The sequence below is a fragment of the Macaca thibetana genome, chromosome 2 (genome assembly GCF_024542745.1).
Source record: "Macaca thibetana thibetana isolate TM-01 chromosome 2, ASM2454274v1, whole genome shotgun sequence".
Taxonomy (NCBI): domain Eukaryota; kingdom Metazoa; phylum Chordata; class Mammalia; order Primates; family Cercopithecidae; genus Macaca; species Macaca thibetana.
This window is the reverse complement of record NC_065579.1, coordinates 28,033,471-28,050,572: the sequence shown is the minus strand read 5'-3', so window position 1 is coordinate 28,050,572 and position 17,102 is coordinate 28,033,471. Positions and strand designations below refer to the sequence as shown.

General features: G+C 39.5%; 2 protein-coding genes across 3 annotated transcripts in view; one reads left to right on the top strand and one right to left on the bottom strand.

Moving 5' to 3' along the window:
- Window positions 1–17,102, bottom strand: part of LOC126946724 (non-histone chromosomal protein HMG-17-like) — a 1,084,902-nt gene that overhangs the window by 427,338 nt on the left and 640,462 nt on the right. The window lies entirely within an intron of this gene.
- Window positions 1–17,102, top strand: part of KAT2B (lysine acetyltransferase 2B) — a 116,829-nt gene that overhangs the window by 83,416 nt on the left and 16,311 nt on the right. For both annotated transcript variants that reach the window (XM_050777276.1, XM_050777282.1), the window contains exons 9-12: window positions 1,679–1,815; window positions 4,617–4,825; window positions 5,833–5,959; window positions 15,869–15,979. In XM_050777276.1, the coding sequence (XP_050633233.1) occupies window positions 1,679–1,815; window positions 4,617–4,825; window positions 5,833–5,959; window positions 15,869–15,979 (584 nt within the window). The remainder of the gene's footprint in view (window positions 1–1,678; window positions 1,816–4,616; window positions 4,826–5,832; window positions 5,960–15,868; window positions 15,980–17,102) is intronic.

Sequence of the window (17,102 nt, the reverse complement as noted above, 5' to 3'; positions counted from 1 at the left end):
GTGAGCTTGGATTCAGCCTCAGATTTTTTAAAAAAAATCATAAACACCATTAGCAGCGTAACAAGCAGAGGGCATATATCAATTAACAAACCCCAGCCATGAAATAAATAGTTTTCAGCATTACTCTTAGAGAATCATGGAATTTGAGGACTTATTGGTCAACTGTCTGAAAATATTGTTACTTGTTTCCAAAAACAAACAACAAAAAAATTGTAAAAAAAAAGAACTCGACAAAAGCCATTTAGTAAATAATATGTAATATTTCTGGAAGAATATTCTACAGTCAAGTTGCTTTGTATTGTTCTGCTCCTTTTCAACTAAAGATAGTGAGAATGCTATGTGGAGAATGTTATATTGAGATAGCAGTGGGATTCACATGTGAGGAAATAAATTAGATCTAGACATCTTAAAAATTCAAAAAATTTACTTGTAAAAATAAATACATGTTGTGTCTGGAAAAAACTGGAAAAACCAAACATGAGAATAGAAAGGAGGAAAAAAACTACCATGCAATCTCATGAGGAAAGTAGAAGAAAGTTCTCTTTGCCTTTGCATGGCCTCTCCTATTGTGTGGAATGGTGAGATTGCATCTACTTGATAGGCTAGTGGCTGTGCTCACTTTGTGAGGCATCATTTTAAGGCAAAAAAGCATTGTAAAAGATGAAGTGTGCCATTTTATAATAAATTAAAGTCATTGTTTATTAAAAATAAAACAATTTATGGTATATTTCAAATATATAATATTAGACATATATACATAATATATATGCATACATATATATACACATACGTGTGTGTGTGTGTGTGTATAGCCAAGCCCAGCAGAGATTCCAATCAATGGGTAGACTCATGAGCAAGCCTGCCAAGATTGAATGAGACTGGTTGAAATCAGCCACCCATCAGTAAACACACCAAATGAATGAGCTATGATAGTAAGTTATTATGGTTTTAGGACTGCATTTGGGGTTGGTTTATTACATAGCAATAACTAACCAATAAAGCCCAGAGCCTAATGCAAACTGATTTCCATACATGTATGGTGGGGTGGGGGTGGGGGGTGCGGAATTAGCATGACTTCAAGGAGAAATAATCAAATCAACCAACAGTTGAGGGTTTAAACAAACAACTGAGTAATTCATAGGTCAGACAAAAATATCAGTAAGGCTCTGGAAGCCCATACAACGTGATCAGTAAACTTGAGCTAATGGAGTTATAGAGATCAAAATGTGAAAATACACATTCTTTCCAAGAAGACACTGCACATTTACAAAAGACTGATCTTATTTTAGGCCATAAGGCAAATTTCAAAACATTTTGACACTTTGATGTCATATGGACCATGTTCTCTGACCTCGAAGAGACTATATTAGAAGTACTAACAAACAATAGCTAGAATCACCCCTTTGCATTTGCAGATGAAGAAACATGTACCTTAATATTTCATGTATCTAGTTAAAAATCATCGTAGAAAGTAGAGAATATTCAGAATGAATTGGGTTGGCAGTTATTGTGAGCTTGTCCCTTCTCTTTCCTATCTTCCTTTGTTACCTCTTCCCCTGGTGGTAAGGATAGAATTGACCTCCATACCCATCAGTGCTGTTAGAAAATTAGTCAGCGTGTATTATTTGTTTTTTGTTTAGAACCACCCATTGTTTGCCTTTTATTTTGATCATTACAGGAGAAAAGAGGAAAATGACTGATTCTCATGTTCTGGAGGAGGCCAAGAGACCCCGAGTTATGGGGGATATTCCGATGGAATTAATCAACGAGGTTATGTCTACCATCACGGACCCTGCAGCGATGCTTGGACCAGAGGTCAGCAGGGTAAACCTGGGCAGCCAGCTGGTAGACCTCTTCTGCTCTCCTGGCCACTCCAGCTGTCAGAAGTGGGGATGCTAATGCTGAGAGTTAACATGTTATGCTACCCTGGTTTGCATTTAACCTGGTGGTCAGTGTGGAGAGGGCAGGAACAACTGATCAAGAGGTAATTCCCCTTGATGAATATCACATCACAGGTCCACTTACTAATAATCTCACAGTCGAAGGCATCGTTCCCAGCTTTTTATCTTGAAAAATTTCAAGCCCTCATAAATGTTGCAAAAATGCTGTGATAAAAATCCATAGACGCTTCACTTAGATTCAACAGTTAACATTATGCCACATTTGCTTTCTCTCTTTCTCCCTGCGCCTCCCCATATGCTCTTTTCTCTTTCTCTCCGTGCTTCCCATGAACCATTTGGAACTGTTTCAGAATTAAAAACACATGTCGTAATACTTCACCCCTAACAATTTTTGCATGTACTGTATCTCATAAGGAAGCTATTCTCTTACATAACCACAATGTAGTCATTACTGTTAGAAAATTTAGCATGGTTACAATATTTTCTAATACAGGGTTGGTGAATTACAGCCTGCAAGCCAAATCTGGTCCACTGGCTGTTTTTTCAAATAAAGTTTTATTAAAACATAGTGTCTGCAGCTATCTTTGCATTACAACTGTAAATTTGAATAATTGAGATGGGGAATGTGTGGCTTGCAAAGCATGAAATATTTATTATCTGGCTTTTCACTGAAAAGTTTGCTGACCTCTGGCTTAATATAAAACCGTATTTAAATTTCCCATATATCCAGATGATGTCTGTTATAACCTTTGTTGTTGTTGAAGGATCAGTTAGGGATTGTGCATTGCATTTAATTCTTCTCTCTTCATTTCTTTAGTCTCCTTTAAAACCACTCCCCAGCCCTGTTTTGGTCTTTTGCAGCACTGCCATTGGTGAAGAGTCTTGGTCGCTACTTTTGTGTAAGGTCCCTCTTCTTGGATTTCTTGATTGTTTACTAAGGATTAGATTCAAGTAAGGCATTTTTGGTAAAAGTGCTTCTGTCATCTCATTGCCTTGCATCTGAGGGCATGCAAAGCAATGACACTTCTTTAGACATGCCTGTCTTAAGACATTTCTGACAGCTTCCAGGAAATGAAGAAATGGCTTGGAGATTATATTACAGTGTTAATTTTCAATTTGCCATGTTTCCTTAAGCATTTATTTTATGATATTGAAGATACTTCAGAGAACCAGAATGTTGTGATAGAAAAACCTTTTCCTAAAATGATCTTTCCATTTCCTTCTAGATATCCAGTCTGTGAGGGCTTAAGACTATAGTTTTCTTAGGGATTTAGTAACATTGCAGATTAGCTGAGTTTAGTTTTTTTCAGCTCTAAAATGGGAATTTGTACTAGTCTATTGCATTGCTACAAAGAAATACCTGAGACTTGGTAATTTATTTTTTTTTGAAAAGAGCTTTAATTGGCTCACAGTTCTGCAGATTGTACAAGAATGGCATCAGCATCTGCATAGCTTCTGGTGAGGCCTCAGGGAACTTCTACTCATGGTGCAGGGTGAAGTGGGAGCAGGCACATCACATGGTGAGAAAGGGAATGGGAGAGTGAGGAGGAGGAGCCAGACCCCTTTAGACTACCAAATCTCCTGTGAACTAACTGAGCAATAACTCATTCATCAACAAGGGGATTGTGCTAGGCCATTCATGAGGCATCTGCCGTGATGATCCAACACTTCCCACTAGGCCCCACCTCCAGCATTGGAGATTGCATTTCAGCATGAATTTGGAGGGGGCACACATTCAAACTACATCAGGATGAATCACATGTTTCAAAATATTTTGGATATATTAATATTTAGTAGTATACTGGAGCTGGCTTGTACTGGAATGCAAAGAAAATTGTTAAATTTTTAGGAATTTTGTGAGCTGGTTGTTCCATATGTTGGTAGCTTGAAATTGACCACCATGGCACCTGGTTACCTGGATAGCCAGTTCTGGACTAATGAGATGAAGTGTCACCATTTAGGGCCTTCCTTACCTGAAGAGCTGTTTGTGGAGTATTTGCTTGCAAACCACTGGGCAGATTAAATAAGATAGGGAGCATAAGTGCTGGCACGTGGTTGTGCTTCCAGCTATGGTTGAGTGTAAGTCAACAGATATTCTCTGGAAAAAACCCTGTTCTTTAAAAAGAGGTGTTAAAAGTATATTCATGAGTGCTACTATTGGGCCTGTAATGAGAATTTGAATCTGTCATCTCAAGGGTCCTTAAAGCTCAGCTGGAGAGGATTCCTTTAAGCCAGAGGTTGGCAAACAATAACCCACAGGCCACATTTTGTCTGCTTACTGTATTTTTAAACAAAGTTTTATTGGAACAGTACTGCACCCATTCTTTAACATATTGTCTGTGGATGCTTTTGCATTACAGCAGAAGAAGGAGTAGTTGTGACAAAGACCTTATGGCTCACAATGTCTAAAATATTTTCTATCTGGCCCTTCACAGAAAATTTTGCTGGCCCCTAATCTACACTGAATATCATCCGTGTACACATACAATACTCCAATTTCTCAAAATGCTTTACCTGCCTTTTCTGTCTTGTCTTCATAACTTGTATGTGTATGTGTCTCTGTGTGTATGTGTGCACACATGTGTGAATTTAGGACTCTGAAAATCCACAAATGTGTATCTTATTAGAACAAAAATGAGAAGCTTGGATGTGTCCCATCCCCACTGTCTTGAGAGAATAGCTCTGTGTAATTTTTTCCTGTCTCTTGCATCTCAGACCAATTTTCTGTCGGCACACTCGGCCAGGGATGAGGCGGCAAGGTTGGAAGAGCGCAGGGGTGTAATTGAATTTCACGTCGTTGGCAATTCCCTCAACCAGAAACCAAACAAGAAGATCCTCATGTGGCTGGTTGGCCTACAGAACGTTTTCTCCCACCAGCTGCCCCGAATGCCAAAAGAGTACATCACACGGCTCGTCTTTGACCCGTAAGTGGTACTTTCTGTTCCTTCTTCCTTATTTCCTTTTTAAATGAAAGAGGAACTACTTAGATAGTGAAAGTCAGCCATAGTCATCCACCGAATACCACTGCTCCTGTCTTGCTGTGGATACAGAGCTACACCAAGCTAATTTTCATGTCTGAAAGTGCTAAGATTAATTTTAAACAATATACAAATTTTCTTGTTAATGATAATGAAACTTTGTATTTTACATCGCTGTTGACTATCCTGTGCTTCATTCTTTATAGCAGTGAGAGAATGTAACACTAAGATGTTCTACTTTTTTCGTAGTCAAAATATTGGTTTTGGTATCTTAACTAGGTGCCCAGGTCTGTGGGCAATTATTGGGATATAAGATGGGTTAACTTTGAAAATCCATTGCTTTAAAAAAACAAAACAAAACAAAAAAAAACCCCACAAAACCCCAAAGAACTAAACTTCCCTAATTGAATTTATTTTAACATATATAGCCCAGTAGCCTCTGGGGACTGTGATCCATGCCTGTGACAATTCAGAGTGATGCTTTAGACAGAGGGAAGGATTCCATAATGCAAAGTTTCACAAATTGTATATGTAGATTTTAAATTCTTTTTCATAATGTTTCTGTAATATTTTGGAGTAAGACTTAACTCTTCAGAGACACATATCATGTTTGTCCATGACTTCCTGCTCTCCCCTGACCCCTCCTTGGCACTGGGTGTGCCAGTTCCAGAGCACCTCCGCACATACACTGTTCTCTATTTTAAACCTCAGGCACTTCTTAGGTGACTGGTACTTTGTTCTGATGGGAGTGCTGATGACGTCTTATGCAGTCAAGCTTGCTCTAAAAAGTTCAGATAAAAGGGTAGTCTAGTGAGATAGGGGTTACATGAAGGAAGTTTCTATAGAAACTTAGGACATGTCCCTCTTTCTTAGTTGGTTAATAAGGAACACCCCAAAAAGTATATTTGTATAACTAGGATAGGTAAAACTTTGACATAATCTTATTCTTTCAGGAAACACAAAACCCTTGCTTTAATTAAAGATGGCCGTGTTATTGGTGGTATCTGTTTCCGTATGTTCCCATCTCAAGGATTCACAGAGATTGTCTTCTGTGCTGTAACCTCCAACGAGCAAGTCAAGGTAAGGGTAACCCAAGGTCTTAGAAGAAAAGCAGAATGTGGAGCTTCTCACTAAGGCCTGCAGAGCTTGGGAAGATCTCTCTGTGCCATGTCCAGAGGATGTTCAAAGTGGAGTTAAGGACTTTCTGGGAATAGTCCTCTCACTCCAATGGTCCCCAACCGTTTTGGCACCAGGGACTGGTTTCATGGAAGACAATTTTTCCACGGGCCAGACTGGGGGTATGGTTTTGGGATGAAACTGTTCCATCTCAGATCATCAGGCATTAGTTAGATTCTCATAAGGAGCATGCAACCTAGATCCCTTGCATGCACAGTTCACAATAGGGTTTGCACTCCTGTCAGAGTCTGGTGCCACCACTGATCTGACAGGAGGCAGAGCTCAGGCGGTAATGCTCACTTCCCTGCCGTTCACCTCCTGCCCCTATGTACAGGCCACAGACTGGTAATGGTCTAGGGGTTGGGGACCTCTATCTCACTGTGAGTGTATGTGTATGTGTGTGAGAAGAGTAAATGGTTTCACCTACCAACAAATAGGGTTGTACCAAGGCTTTATTGGACTTTGGGGCAAGGTAGCAGGATACTCTGCAAGTTCCATGTGTCACTCAACTATCTATAGCAAATGAAGGGATATTTGAAAATAAATCTCAGTGTTCATTGTTAATTTCCACACCCACACACACACAAACACGTAATCACAATTAGTGACACTGCACTACTAGAAAGGATATGGTTAATGTGGATTAGAAAGATGATTCAGGCAGCTTACACTTCAGAAAGATTTCTTATGACCTTGTCCCTAAGGGAAGACAAGGACTAAAGAAATTCTTTAAGGGAAGTCATGAAATTCTATAAGGGAAGTCATGTAAATTTATGAATAAATTTCAGAAGTTATTCTGTAGGGTTTGGCGTGTGTTGGAGTGTCTTTTTGTTTTGGTTTGTTTTGTTTTTTATGTTGCTAATTTACCTTCCCAGTTGTCTTTGGCCTGGGTCCCTTCCTTTCCGGGAATTGTGTCCATGTTTTATTGGTATTGCAGTTGGTGCCGCAATCTGGCAAGAATAAACTAGACTCTGAATTGACAGAAAGAGCTCTCATCTAGACCTTGTCCTGTTCTACTTTCTTGCTTTTAAGAAAAGGGAACCAGAAAACGTGTCCTTAGAACGTTATTCACTTAGGGCTGGGCGCAGTGGCTCACACCTGTAATCCCAGCACTTTGGGAGGCTGAGGTAGGTGGATCTCCTGAGATCAGGAGTTTGAGACCAGCCTGACCAATGTGGTAAAACCCCATCTCCACTAAAAACACAAAATTAACTGGGCGTGGTGGCACATGCCTGTAATCCCAGTTGCTTGGGAGGCTGAGACAGGAAGATCGCTTGAACCCGGGAGGCAGAGGTTGCAGTGAACTGAGATCACACCACTGCACTCCAGCCTGGGCAGCGGAGAGTGAAACTCCATCTCAAAAAAAAAAAAAAAAAAAAAAAAAACTTTGTTATTCATTTAGGATTTTCATGGGCAGACTAAAGATTAGCAGCTCAGGATTAAGATGGCTGCTGAGAAGAATTATTGGAAGGTCTAAAGCAATGTGTCCAATAGAAATATAAAGCAACCTGCAAATATGAGGTTATAAAAGCACACATATATGTGCTTTTAAATTTTCTAGTAGTTGTATTTTTTTTTAAGAAAAGCAAGTGGAATCCAGTGAGATTAATTTTGGAAATATATTTTATTTTACCCATATATCCAAAGTGTTATAATAACTGCAACAGGCATTCAGCATCACGAAGAGTTATGGAGACCTTTTACATTACATTCTTTGTTCTGTATTGTCTTTTTTTTTTTTTTTTTGAGGAGTCTCACTCTGTCGCCCAGGCAGGAGTGTAGTGGCTCCATCTCGGCTCACTGCAAGCTCCGCCTCCCAGGTTCACACCATTCTCCTGCCTCAGTCTTGAGTAGCTGGGACTACAGGCGCCTGCCACCATGCCCGGCTGATTTTTTTTGTTTTTAGTGGAGACGGGGTTTCGCCGTGTTGGCCAGGATGCTCTCGATCTCCTGACCTCATGATCCACCCGCCTCGGCCTCCCAAAGTGCTGGGATTACAGGTGTGAGCCACTGTGCCCGGCCTTTTTTTTTTTTTTTTTTTTTGAGACAGGCTCACACTCTGTTTCCCAGGCTGGAGTGCAGTGGCATGATCTTGACTGCAACCTCTGCCTCACGGATTCAAGTGATTCTCCCAACTCAGCCTCCTGAGTGGCTGGGAACTACAGGCATGTGCCACCATGCCCGGCCAATTTTTGTATTTTTAGTAGAGATGGGGTTTCACCATGTTGGCCAGGCTTGTCTTGAACTCCTGACCTCAGGTGATCTGCCCTCCCTGGTCTCCCAAAGTGCTGGAATTACAAACGTGAGCAACCATGCCCAGCCTTGTACTAAATCTTTGAAACCAAGTATGTATTTTACATTTACAACACATCTCAATTTAGACAAGCTGCCTTTCAAGTGCTTGATAGGCACATGTGGCCAGTGGCTCCTGTATTGAACAGTGCTGGTCTAAGTATTTTCTTGACTCCTTCAGCTTCAAAGAAGCAATGCCATTTACAGAAACCAAAAATAAGTCCCTGAAAGGAATCATTCTCTGCATTAGGGGCACAGCCTGTGCTGTTGGTACTGTAGCTTTCGTTAACAGCTTCACTCTCTGGTCACAGTACCCGTTTTTAAAATTATTATCATTATTATTATTATTTTGAGACAGAGTCTTGCTCTGTCACTCTGTCTGGAGTGCAGTGACGTGATCTGCTCACTGCAACCTCCGCCTCCTGGGTTCAATTGATTCTCATGCCGCAGCCACCTGAGTAGCTGGGATTACAGGCGTGAGCCACCGCACCCAGCCACAGTGCCAATTATAGCTGCTGCGATGTATTTATTCTCACAAAGCACAAGTGGAGCTTTTTGTCTTCAACTCTTTGCACTAAGCATCAAAGGGCAAATGCAATTCAACAGTCTTACATTCATCATTCTGACTGGGGAAGGTGAAGACCCATACTTGCTTGAAACTGATCTCTGGCTCATTTTCAAGGAATTCTGATAGTGTGTCTTTAGATGGTGCTGTTGCTGTGTTTATCATTATTCCCCGCTAGCCGAAGTGACAAATGTCCAGATGTTTCCAAGAACTTACTTAAAGGAAAATTTTATTTGGCTTTTCTTAGGGTGAAGACCTGGAAAATATGTATTTGGTTTGTCATTTTAGAAAAAGATGGCATAATTTTTATTTTCAAAACTAGCTATACCAAACACCTTGTTTGGAAAGGTTGATTAAGGTTGACTTGGACACTTTTAGGGATACTAGAGGGAAACTGAAGGTATTTAGTATGAATTGGATACTTTGTCTTATTACTTCCCAGAAAGGCATTTTTTCCCCCAAACCATGTAATTTTCTAAAGACTTGAAAAGGTGGCCAAGCATCACAAACTCAGTAGGAAGAACAAGAAAAACAATCACTTCTTGTAAGTGACTTGAAACTGTAGTTTTAGAAAATGAAGATTAGTCTTTCAAAACAAAATAGAATGGATGAGTTTAGTGTGTGTGTGTGTTTGCATGTGTGCGTGTGTGTGTATGTTTTAATGGTGAGAACGTGTGTGTGTGTGTGTTTTAATGGTAAGAACCAATCTTTAGTAGAAGTAAGAATGGGAGAAACAGTTCTTCCATTAATTTCCTGGTCTTTTTTTTTTTTTTTTTTTAAGACAGAGTTTTGCTCTTGTTGCCCAGGCTGGAGTACAAGGGCGTGATCTTTGTTCATTGTAAACTCCGCCTCCTGCGTTCTAGTGATTCTCCTGCCTCAGCCTCCCTAGTAGCTGGGATTACAGGCATCAGCCACCAGGCCCGGCTAAGTTTTGTATTTTTAATAGAGATGGCATTTCACCACATAGGCCAGGCTGGTCTCGAACTCCTGACCTCAGATGATTGCCTGCTTTGGCCTCCCAAAGTGCTGGGATTACAGTCGTGAGCCACTGTGCCCAGTCAATTTCCTGGTCTTTTTACTGTCCTGTGTTGTTAATGATTAATGAACAACTTTTGAGACATCACACTGCCCAAGATATTTACGTTTTCACTGGCGTATAGTCTAAGATAAAGATTGCTGAGCTCTGCCAACCCAGCAACACTAGACAACTTGGAAGCACTGCTCCAATATGGAGTAAAACTGAATGGGTCCCAGTGGCTGTAGCATACATTATTGAAAACAGAAAATTCATAAGAAGTTTTATTTTTATTTTCATGTTTTGATTTTTTTGAGATGGGGTTTTGCTCTGTTGCCCAGGCTGGAGTGCAGTGGCATGATCACAGCTCTCTGTGTCTGCGACCTCCTGTGCTCAGGTGATCCTCCCACCTCAACCTTCTGAGTAGTTGGGATCACAGATGTGCACCACTATGCCTGGCTAATTTATTTTTTGTAGAGATAGGGTCTCCCTGTGTTGCCCAGGCTGGTCTCAAACTCCTAGTCTCAAGTGATCCTCCCTCCTCAGCCTCCTAAAGTGCTGGGATTATAGGCGTACCCCATTGTGCCCAACCATAAGCAGACGTTTTAAGTGTTTATTTTACTATATTAAAAATCTTGGCTAAATGGCATTTTAAAGTCTATGTTTGGTCATTTTGGAGAATCACGCTGATAAACAAATTCCTGTGAATTCTTTAAATTAGATTTGTATGTGGATTTATTGTGCTGAAAACACAAGATAACATTTGAGAGTTTACTTGAAGCTCCTCTCCTGATTTTGGAATATCTTGTAATCTAGCCAGGTGCGGTGGCTCACACCTGTAATCCCAGCACTTTGGGAGACCAAGGCAGGTGGATCACCTGAGGTTGGGAGTTCGAGACTGGCCTGACCAACATGGTGAAACCCTGTCTCTACTAAAAATGCAAAATTAGCCGGGCGTGGTGGTGCATACCTGTAATCCCAGCTACTCAGTGGCTGAGGCAGGAGAATCACTTGAACCCAGGAGGCGGAGGTTGCGGTGAGCCGAGATTGAGCCATTGCACTCCAGCCTGGGCAACAAGAGTGAAACTCCATCTCAAAAAAAAAAAAAAAAAAAAAAAAAATTGAATTTGATATTATATGCAGCTTTAAAATTATGTAGCTAATGTTTGTTTACCATAATAGGTATTTAAATAAACACTGAAGTTACCAGATAGTTAGAAAGTGATCCTTTTGATGGCAGGTAAAAATAAAGGTGTACAAACAAGGGGAAAGAGTTCTGGGGTTAAAATCGAAATAAACATTTGCTTATAATAGCTTTATGTTGTCACTGCCTCTCTAACCAAGGCAGTACTTAAACTACCATGACTGCTAGTCACAAATACTAGTTAGATACAGCGGAAGTTCAAGTTAAAAGACAGAGCCCCTTCTCACAAGCAACTTGGAATCTGGAAAAGTTTTTTGGAGAGATGACAAATTTGTGGTCACTGATGAAAAATATCTTACACAGGTTTTGAGAAGCTATTTACCAAAGAACCATTGTTGTTCTTGAGTAAAATTAATTGGATTGTGGATGAGGGGGACAAATGTATAGTTTCTATTAACTCCTTACAAGATGGTGCATACAACATAATCTCTCTTGCATTGGCGTCCATGTTAAAGTGAATTTCATCAGAAGACACATTTCTTACTAATTTTTAGACATTACTTTTCCTGTGCACATGCAGTTCACTCCAACTGGCCAACCGTTTGCTTTCCTCTAGTTAAAAAAAATTTTTTTAATATAATTTTTAATTATATAAGACATATGCAAATACATTTTCAGATAAAACAAAAATCCCATTTGCCCTTCCCACTACCATCCTGCTATTTTTGTCAGCTTGGTACACATCCTTCCAGGTACTTTTGTATTGACACAGGTACTGGAACTTACTGAACCTACAGATAAGAGGTGACTGTGTGTTTTTTTGTTGTTGTTTTCTTTCCCATTTAAATAAATGGAATTCATATTGTATGCATTGCCTTACTGGAAAAAAACTTAACATTGTCTTAGAGACCTTTCAGCTTTAGTGCCTATATGTGATTGTTTAAATTTGTATTTAGATACATTAAATTAAAATGAATATTTACCTCCTTGGTTATTCAGGTACTCAGTAGCTACATGTGACTAATCATTATCATATTGGATAGCATAGATAAAGAACATTTTCATAATTGCAGGAATTTCTATTAATGCTGATATATAGCTACTTTATTCTTTTTGTACAGTATTTTATAATATGGATGCACCATAATTTATGTAATCATTTCTCTACTGAAGATATATATGCTTATTTCCAGTAATTTTCTATCACCAACAATGCTCTGTTTGGAAATGTTTCCTTAGACACTGAGAAGCAGAATTCCTATATGAATTAATATAGCCAGTGTAAATTTAAAAAATTATTTCTGGATTGCCTTCTCAGTGGGTCTACCAGTTTACGTTCTTCACCAGGGGTGTTGGAGAGAATAGTTCTCCGTACCATTACTGGCACTGGGTACATAAACTGTAAACATATTTGCATACCATCAGGTGAAATATTTCATTTTATGGTAGAGTGCTCTGATTGCTATTGAGGTCGAACATATCGCTTGTATTTACTGGTAATATTCTTGTTCTATCCTTTGACAAATTTTCTTTTATTCTGTCTCTTTTTTTGTATTGATTCTGTATTTTTGATATTAAATCTTTGTAATATATGTTGCAGCTACACCCCCTAACTTGTCATTTGTCTTTTGTTTATGGTATCTTTGATTATTTATGGTGCCTTGAAGAAGTTTTAAAATTTGAAGTATTCTACTTAATAATCAGTCTTTTACTTCATGCTTTTGCATTTTATATTTTCTTTAAGAAGCCTTTTTGTATCCCTAAGTTATATGCCCACTTTTCCTATATCTTTTTATAATACTTTTGTAAAGGTTCATTATACCTTGCATTTAGATTTCCAATCCATTTCCTTCTCTTGTTTCCAATTTGAAAAACTTTTTTAAGGACTAGCTTAAACATTTTCTTTTCCTTCTATTCCCCCACTCTTTACCACCTTGATTATGGTCTTTTGCACTATTGTTTTGTTTTGTTTGTTTGTTGTCATTTTTTGAGATGGAGTCTCACTCTGTCACCAGGCTGGAGTGCGTTGGCACGATCTTGGCTCAGATCTCGGCTCACTGCAACCGCCGACTCCCTGGTTCATGCCGTTCTCCTGTCTCAGCCTCCCGAGTAGCTGGGATTACAGGCACATGCCACCACGCCCAGCTAATTTTTGTATTTTTAGTAGATGGGGTTTCACCATGTTGGCCAGGATGGTCTTGATCTCCTGACCTCATAATCCGCCTGCCTCAGCCTCCCAAAGTGCTGGGATTATAGGCGTGAGCCACTACACCCGGCACACTATTGAAGATACAAATATATCACTCTGTACCAATACTGCATAACAGAAATGTAATGCAAGCCTCAAATGCAAGTCACATATGTAATTTCAAAATTTTAAGTAGCCATATTAAAAAAGTAAAAAGAAACAGGTGAAATTAATTTTGACATTTTTTATTGTCTTATCAACATGTAATAAGTATAAAATGTTAGTAATGAGAATTTTTTTCCTAGTGTGTTTTTATACTTCAGGACGTTTCAAACTGGACTAGTCTCATAGCAATTGCTCAATAGCCACATGAGGCTAGTGTCTACTCTGTTGAATAGTATACCCCTTCTCTACACGTGTGTTTATATGTTTATCTTCCCCATTTTCCTATCGTTTCCTCAAGGAGAGAAATAGTTCATTTGTCTTTTTATCCAAGTTTTATTCAAACTCTCTGTGTTCAGTATTGTGATATGTTTGGGAAAAGCTAAAAGCTAAAATGTCTTTGGGTGACATAAATGGAAGAATAATTTGCAGAAGAGGGAGATGATGATACCGTTCTGTTTACTGGACATACTGTCCCCTTATTATTATGCTTGGTCCTAGGATCCATGCTTTAGAAAGGCATTGTTATATTAGAAAAAGCTCTGAAAAAAGTGATTAGTGGCCGGGCGCGGTGGCTCCCGGCACTTTGGGAGGTGTAATCCCAGCACTTTGGGAGGCTGAGGTGGGCAGATCACGAGGTCAGGAGATTAAGACCATCCTGGCTAACACGGTGAAACCCCATCTCTACTAAAAATACAAAAAATTAGCCGGGCGTGGTGACGGGCGCCTGTAGTCCCAGATATTCAGGAGGCTGAGGCAGGAAAATGGCATGAACCTGGGAGGCGGAGCTTGCAGTCAGCCAAGATTATGCCACTGCACTCCAGCCTGGGAGACAAAGCAAGACTCTGTTTAAAAAAAAAAAAAAAATGTGATTAGTTTGATGAGGTGTCATTCAGTCATGCCATATGAGGAATGACTATAACCTTGATGGTGCTTGGCTTGGGACTGGGGAAGTACGGATGGGCGTGTGTGAGAGAGTATAATCTTCAAAGGCTTGAAGGGCTATTAAAAGCAAGAATGAGTCTTTGTAACTCTAGGAGTAGAACTAAGGCCAGTAAGTAGAAATAACCATGACCAGATCTTGGGTGAATGTTAGGAAGGAATTTCCAATCATATAATGCCTGAAAATGAATTGGTCTATCTCACCACCAAGGAATTGCCCTACATTGGAGGTGTTCTAGCAGATTGCCTTTTCATGATAGATGGCAAAAGACCTCTAGCCTCATATGGGTTAGGGGGTTAGACAAAATGACTTCCAGAGATCTTTCTGTCCTTGAGGTACTGTGATTCCATGAGATCATACCTGGGAGCATATTTGAGTTATTTAGAAAAATGTGCTACATGGCCGGGCGCGGTGGCTCAAGCCTGTAATCCCAGCACTTTGGGAGGCCGAGACGGGCGGATCACGAGGTCAGGAGATCAAGACCATCCTGGCTAACACGGTGAAACCCCATCTCTACTAAAAAAAATACAAAAAAAACTAGCCGGGCGAGGCAGCGGGCGCCTGTAGTCCCAGCTACTCGGGAGGCTGAGGCAGGAGAATGGCGTAAACCCGGGAGGCGGAGCTTGCAGTGAGCTGAGATCCGGCCACTGCACTCCAGCCTGGGCGACAGAGCCAGACTCCGTCTCAAAAAAAAAAAAAAAAAAAAGAAAAAGAAAAATGTGCTACCAAATTGTAGAAAATTTATGTGAAGATATTTTTGTCTGGATGCTTGGATTTACTTTTATCTCTCTTCATGAGGTTCTGAAACAATCACATTAGATTTATATGTTTTCTGTAAGCTTTGTCACTGAAAAAACTTCATATTATAAAAATATTTGAATCACTGAGTTTATTCAACATTGTTCACTACCTTTAGTTATTCAGAGATTCTGGGCTTCTCAGACCTCACTTGGAAAGGTCTGATAAGACCAAATTTAAAATGCCATGTTTGTGATGATTCAGTTCTTTCGAAGGGTTGCCAATTTCTGGTTTACAGTAAACACTTGGGTTACTAAATATTCTAGTGAAGATTAGCACTTTTCATTTGCATCTTTTTTTTTTTTCTTCTGAGAATCTCAAATACCTTAAAGATAAGCAGAAATTCATAATCAGCATTCATTCTGAAAACTTTTATATTAATATTCAGCAAGTGATCTTTAAGATTGAGTTAGGAACTTGTGGCCCTGGTGTGTTATTTTCAAATAACTAGAAACTTATATTTTCAAATGATGATTTTTATCTTTGAAGCAAGGGTTTTGATTTTTGTTTGTTTGTTTGTTTTATAGCTTATTTTCAAAGTTAAGAAATGCAAGAAAGGGTGTCAATATATTTCCTTCAGGAAAGGTCCTGGTTGGTAAAATATGTAAAAGTACAAGCTCCTAAATTCACCATCATTTCCTGGTGGATTTATAAGAGTTTTTCTCCAGAATCTAATGTATTTGTTTGTATATTAACTTCCACACAGGGCTATGGAACACACCTAATGAATCATTTGAAAGAATATCACATAAAGCATGACATCCTGAACTTCCTCACATATGCAGATGAATATGCAATTGGATACTTTAAGAAACAGGTTGGTTTCTCACCGCACAACACTGTTTTGTCATTACTTTTCTTAATATGTTCTCAGGTAGCCTTCTTCCAAATAAGTTTCTCCCCCAGTGTCTTCCACTTACAAGAACAGACGTTTGTTTTATATCAAAATAAAACATATTTTATCAAATATATTTTATCAAAAATAAGCTTCAGCCTGGATTAGAGAGTGTCACTAGTACATAGTAAGTACTGAATAACTATTTGTTGAGAGAATGAATGAATGTCATCTGTCAGTGAGGTGTAATATTGCATCCTAACATTCTAAAATATGGTTTCTAATAAGAAATTCCCAGTCCTGGAATTTGGTGGGTAGCATTCTCTGTGAATGAGAAAAACAGATTCAGTTTCTGGAAGACCTCCATTTATGATAGCAGAGAGGAAATCCTGGAGTTTACAAAAAACTGCAAACAGTACTGATTGTACAGCACATAGTGGGCTAGGAGCTTAGCTGTCATCCTTCCTTTCTCCCTTCCTCCCTTCCTTTCTTTTTTTTGAGACAGGGTCTCACTTTGGTGCCTAGGCTGAGACTGAAGTGGTGCAGTCTCAGCTCACCACAGCCTTGACCTCTTGGGCTCAGGTGATTCTCCCACCTCAGCCTCCCAAGTAGCTGTGACTACACCCAGCTAATTTTTTGTGTTTTTAGTAGAGACAGGGTTTTGCCATGTTACCCAGGCTGGTCTTGAGCTCCTGGACTCAAGCAATCCACCCACCTCAGCCTCCCTAAGTGCTGGGATTACAGGCATGAGCAACTTCACCAGGCCTCTGTCCTGGCAGTTTCTTATCAGAAGTTTTCAGCTCAGGCTGGGTGCAGTGGCTCATGCCTGTAATCCTAGTACTTGGGGAGGCCGGGGCGGGAGGATTGCTGTGCTCAGGAGTTTGAAACAGCCTGGGCAAAATAGTGGGACCTTGTCTCTCTTTAAATAAGTCTTAAAATAAGTTTTCAGCTCAGCTTTTTGAGGAATGTTCTTTGGCTGCATATTTTTTTAATAGTGATTTGTAATTCCTAAACATTCTCATTTACTTTTCTGACTATAAAAGTAATGTATAATCATTGTAGAAAATGTAATAAAGCAAAAGAAGGAAAGAAAAATGGCTTGTAA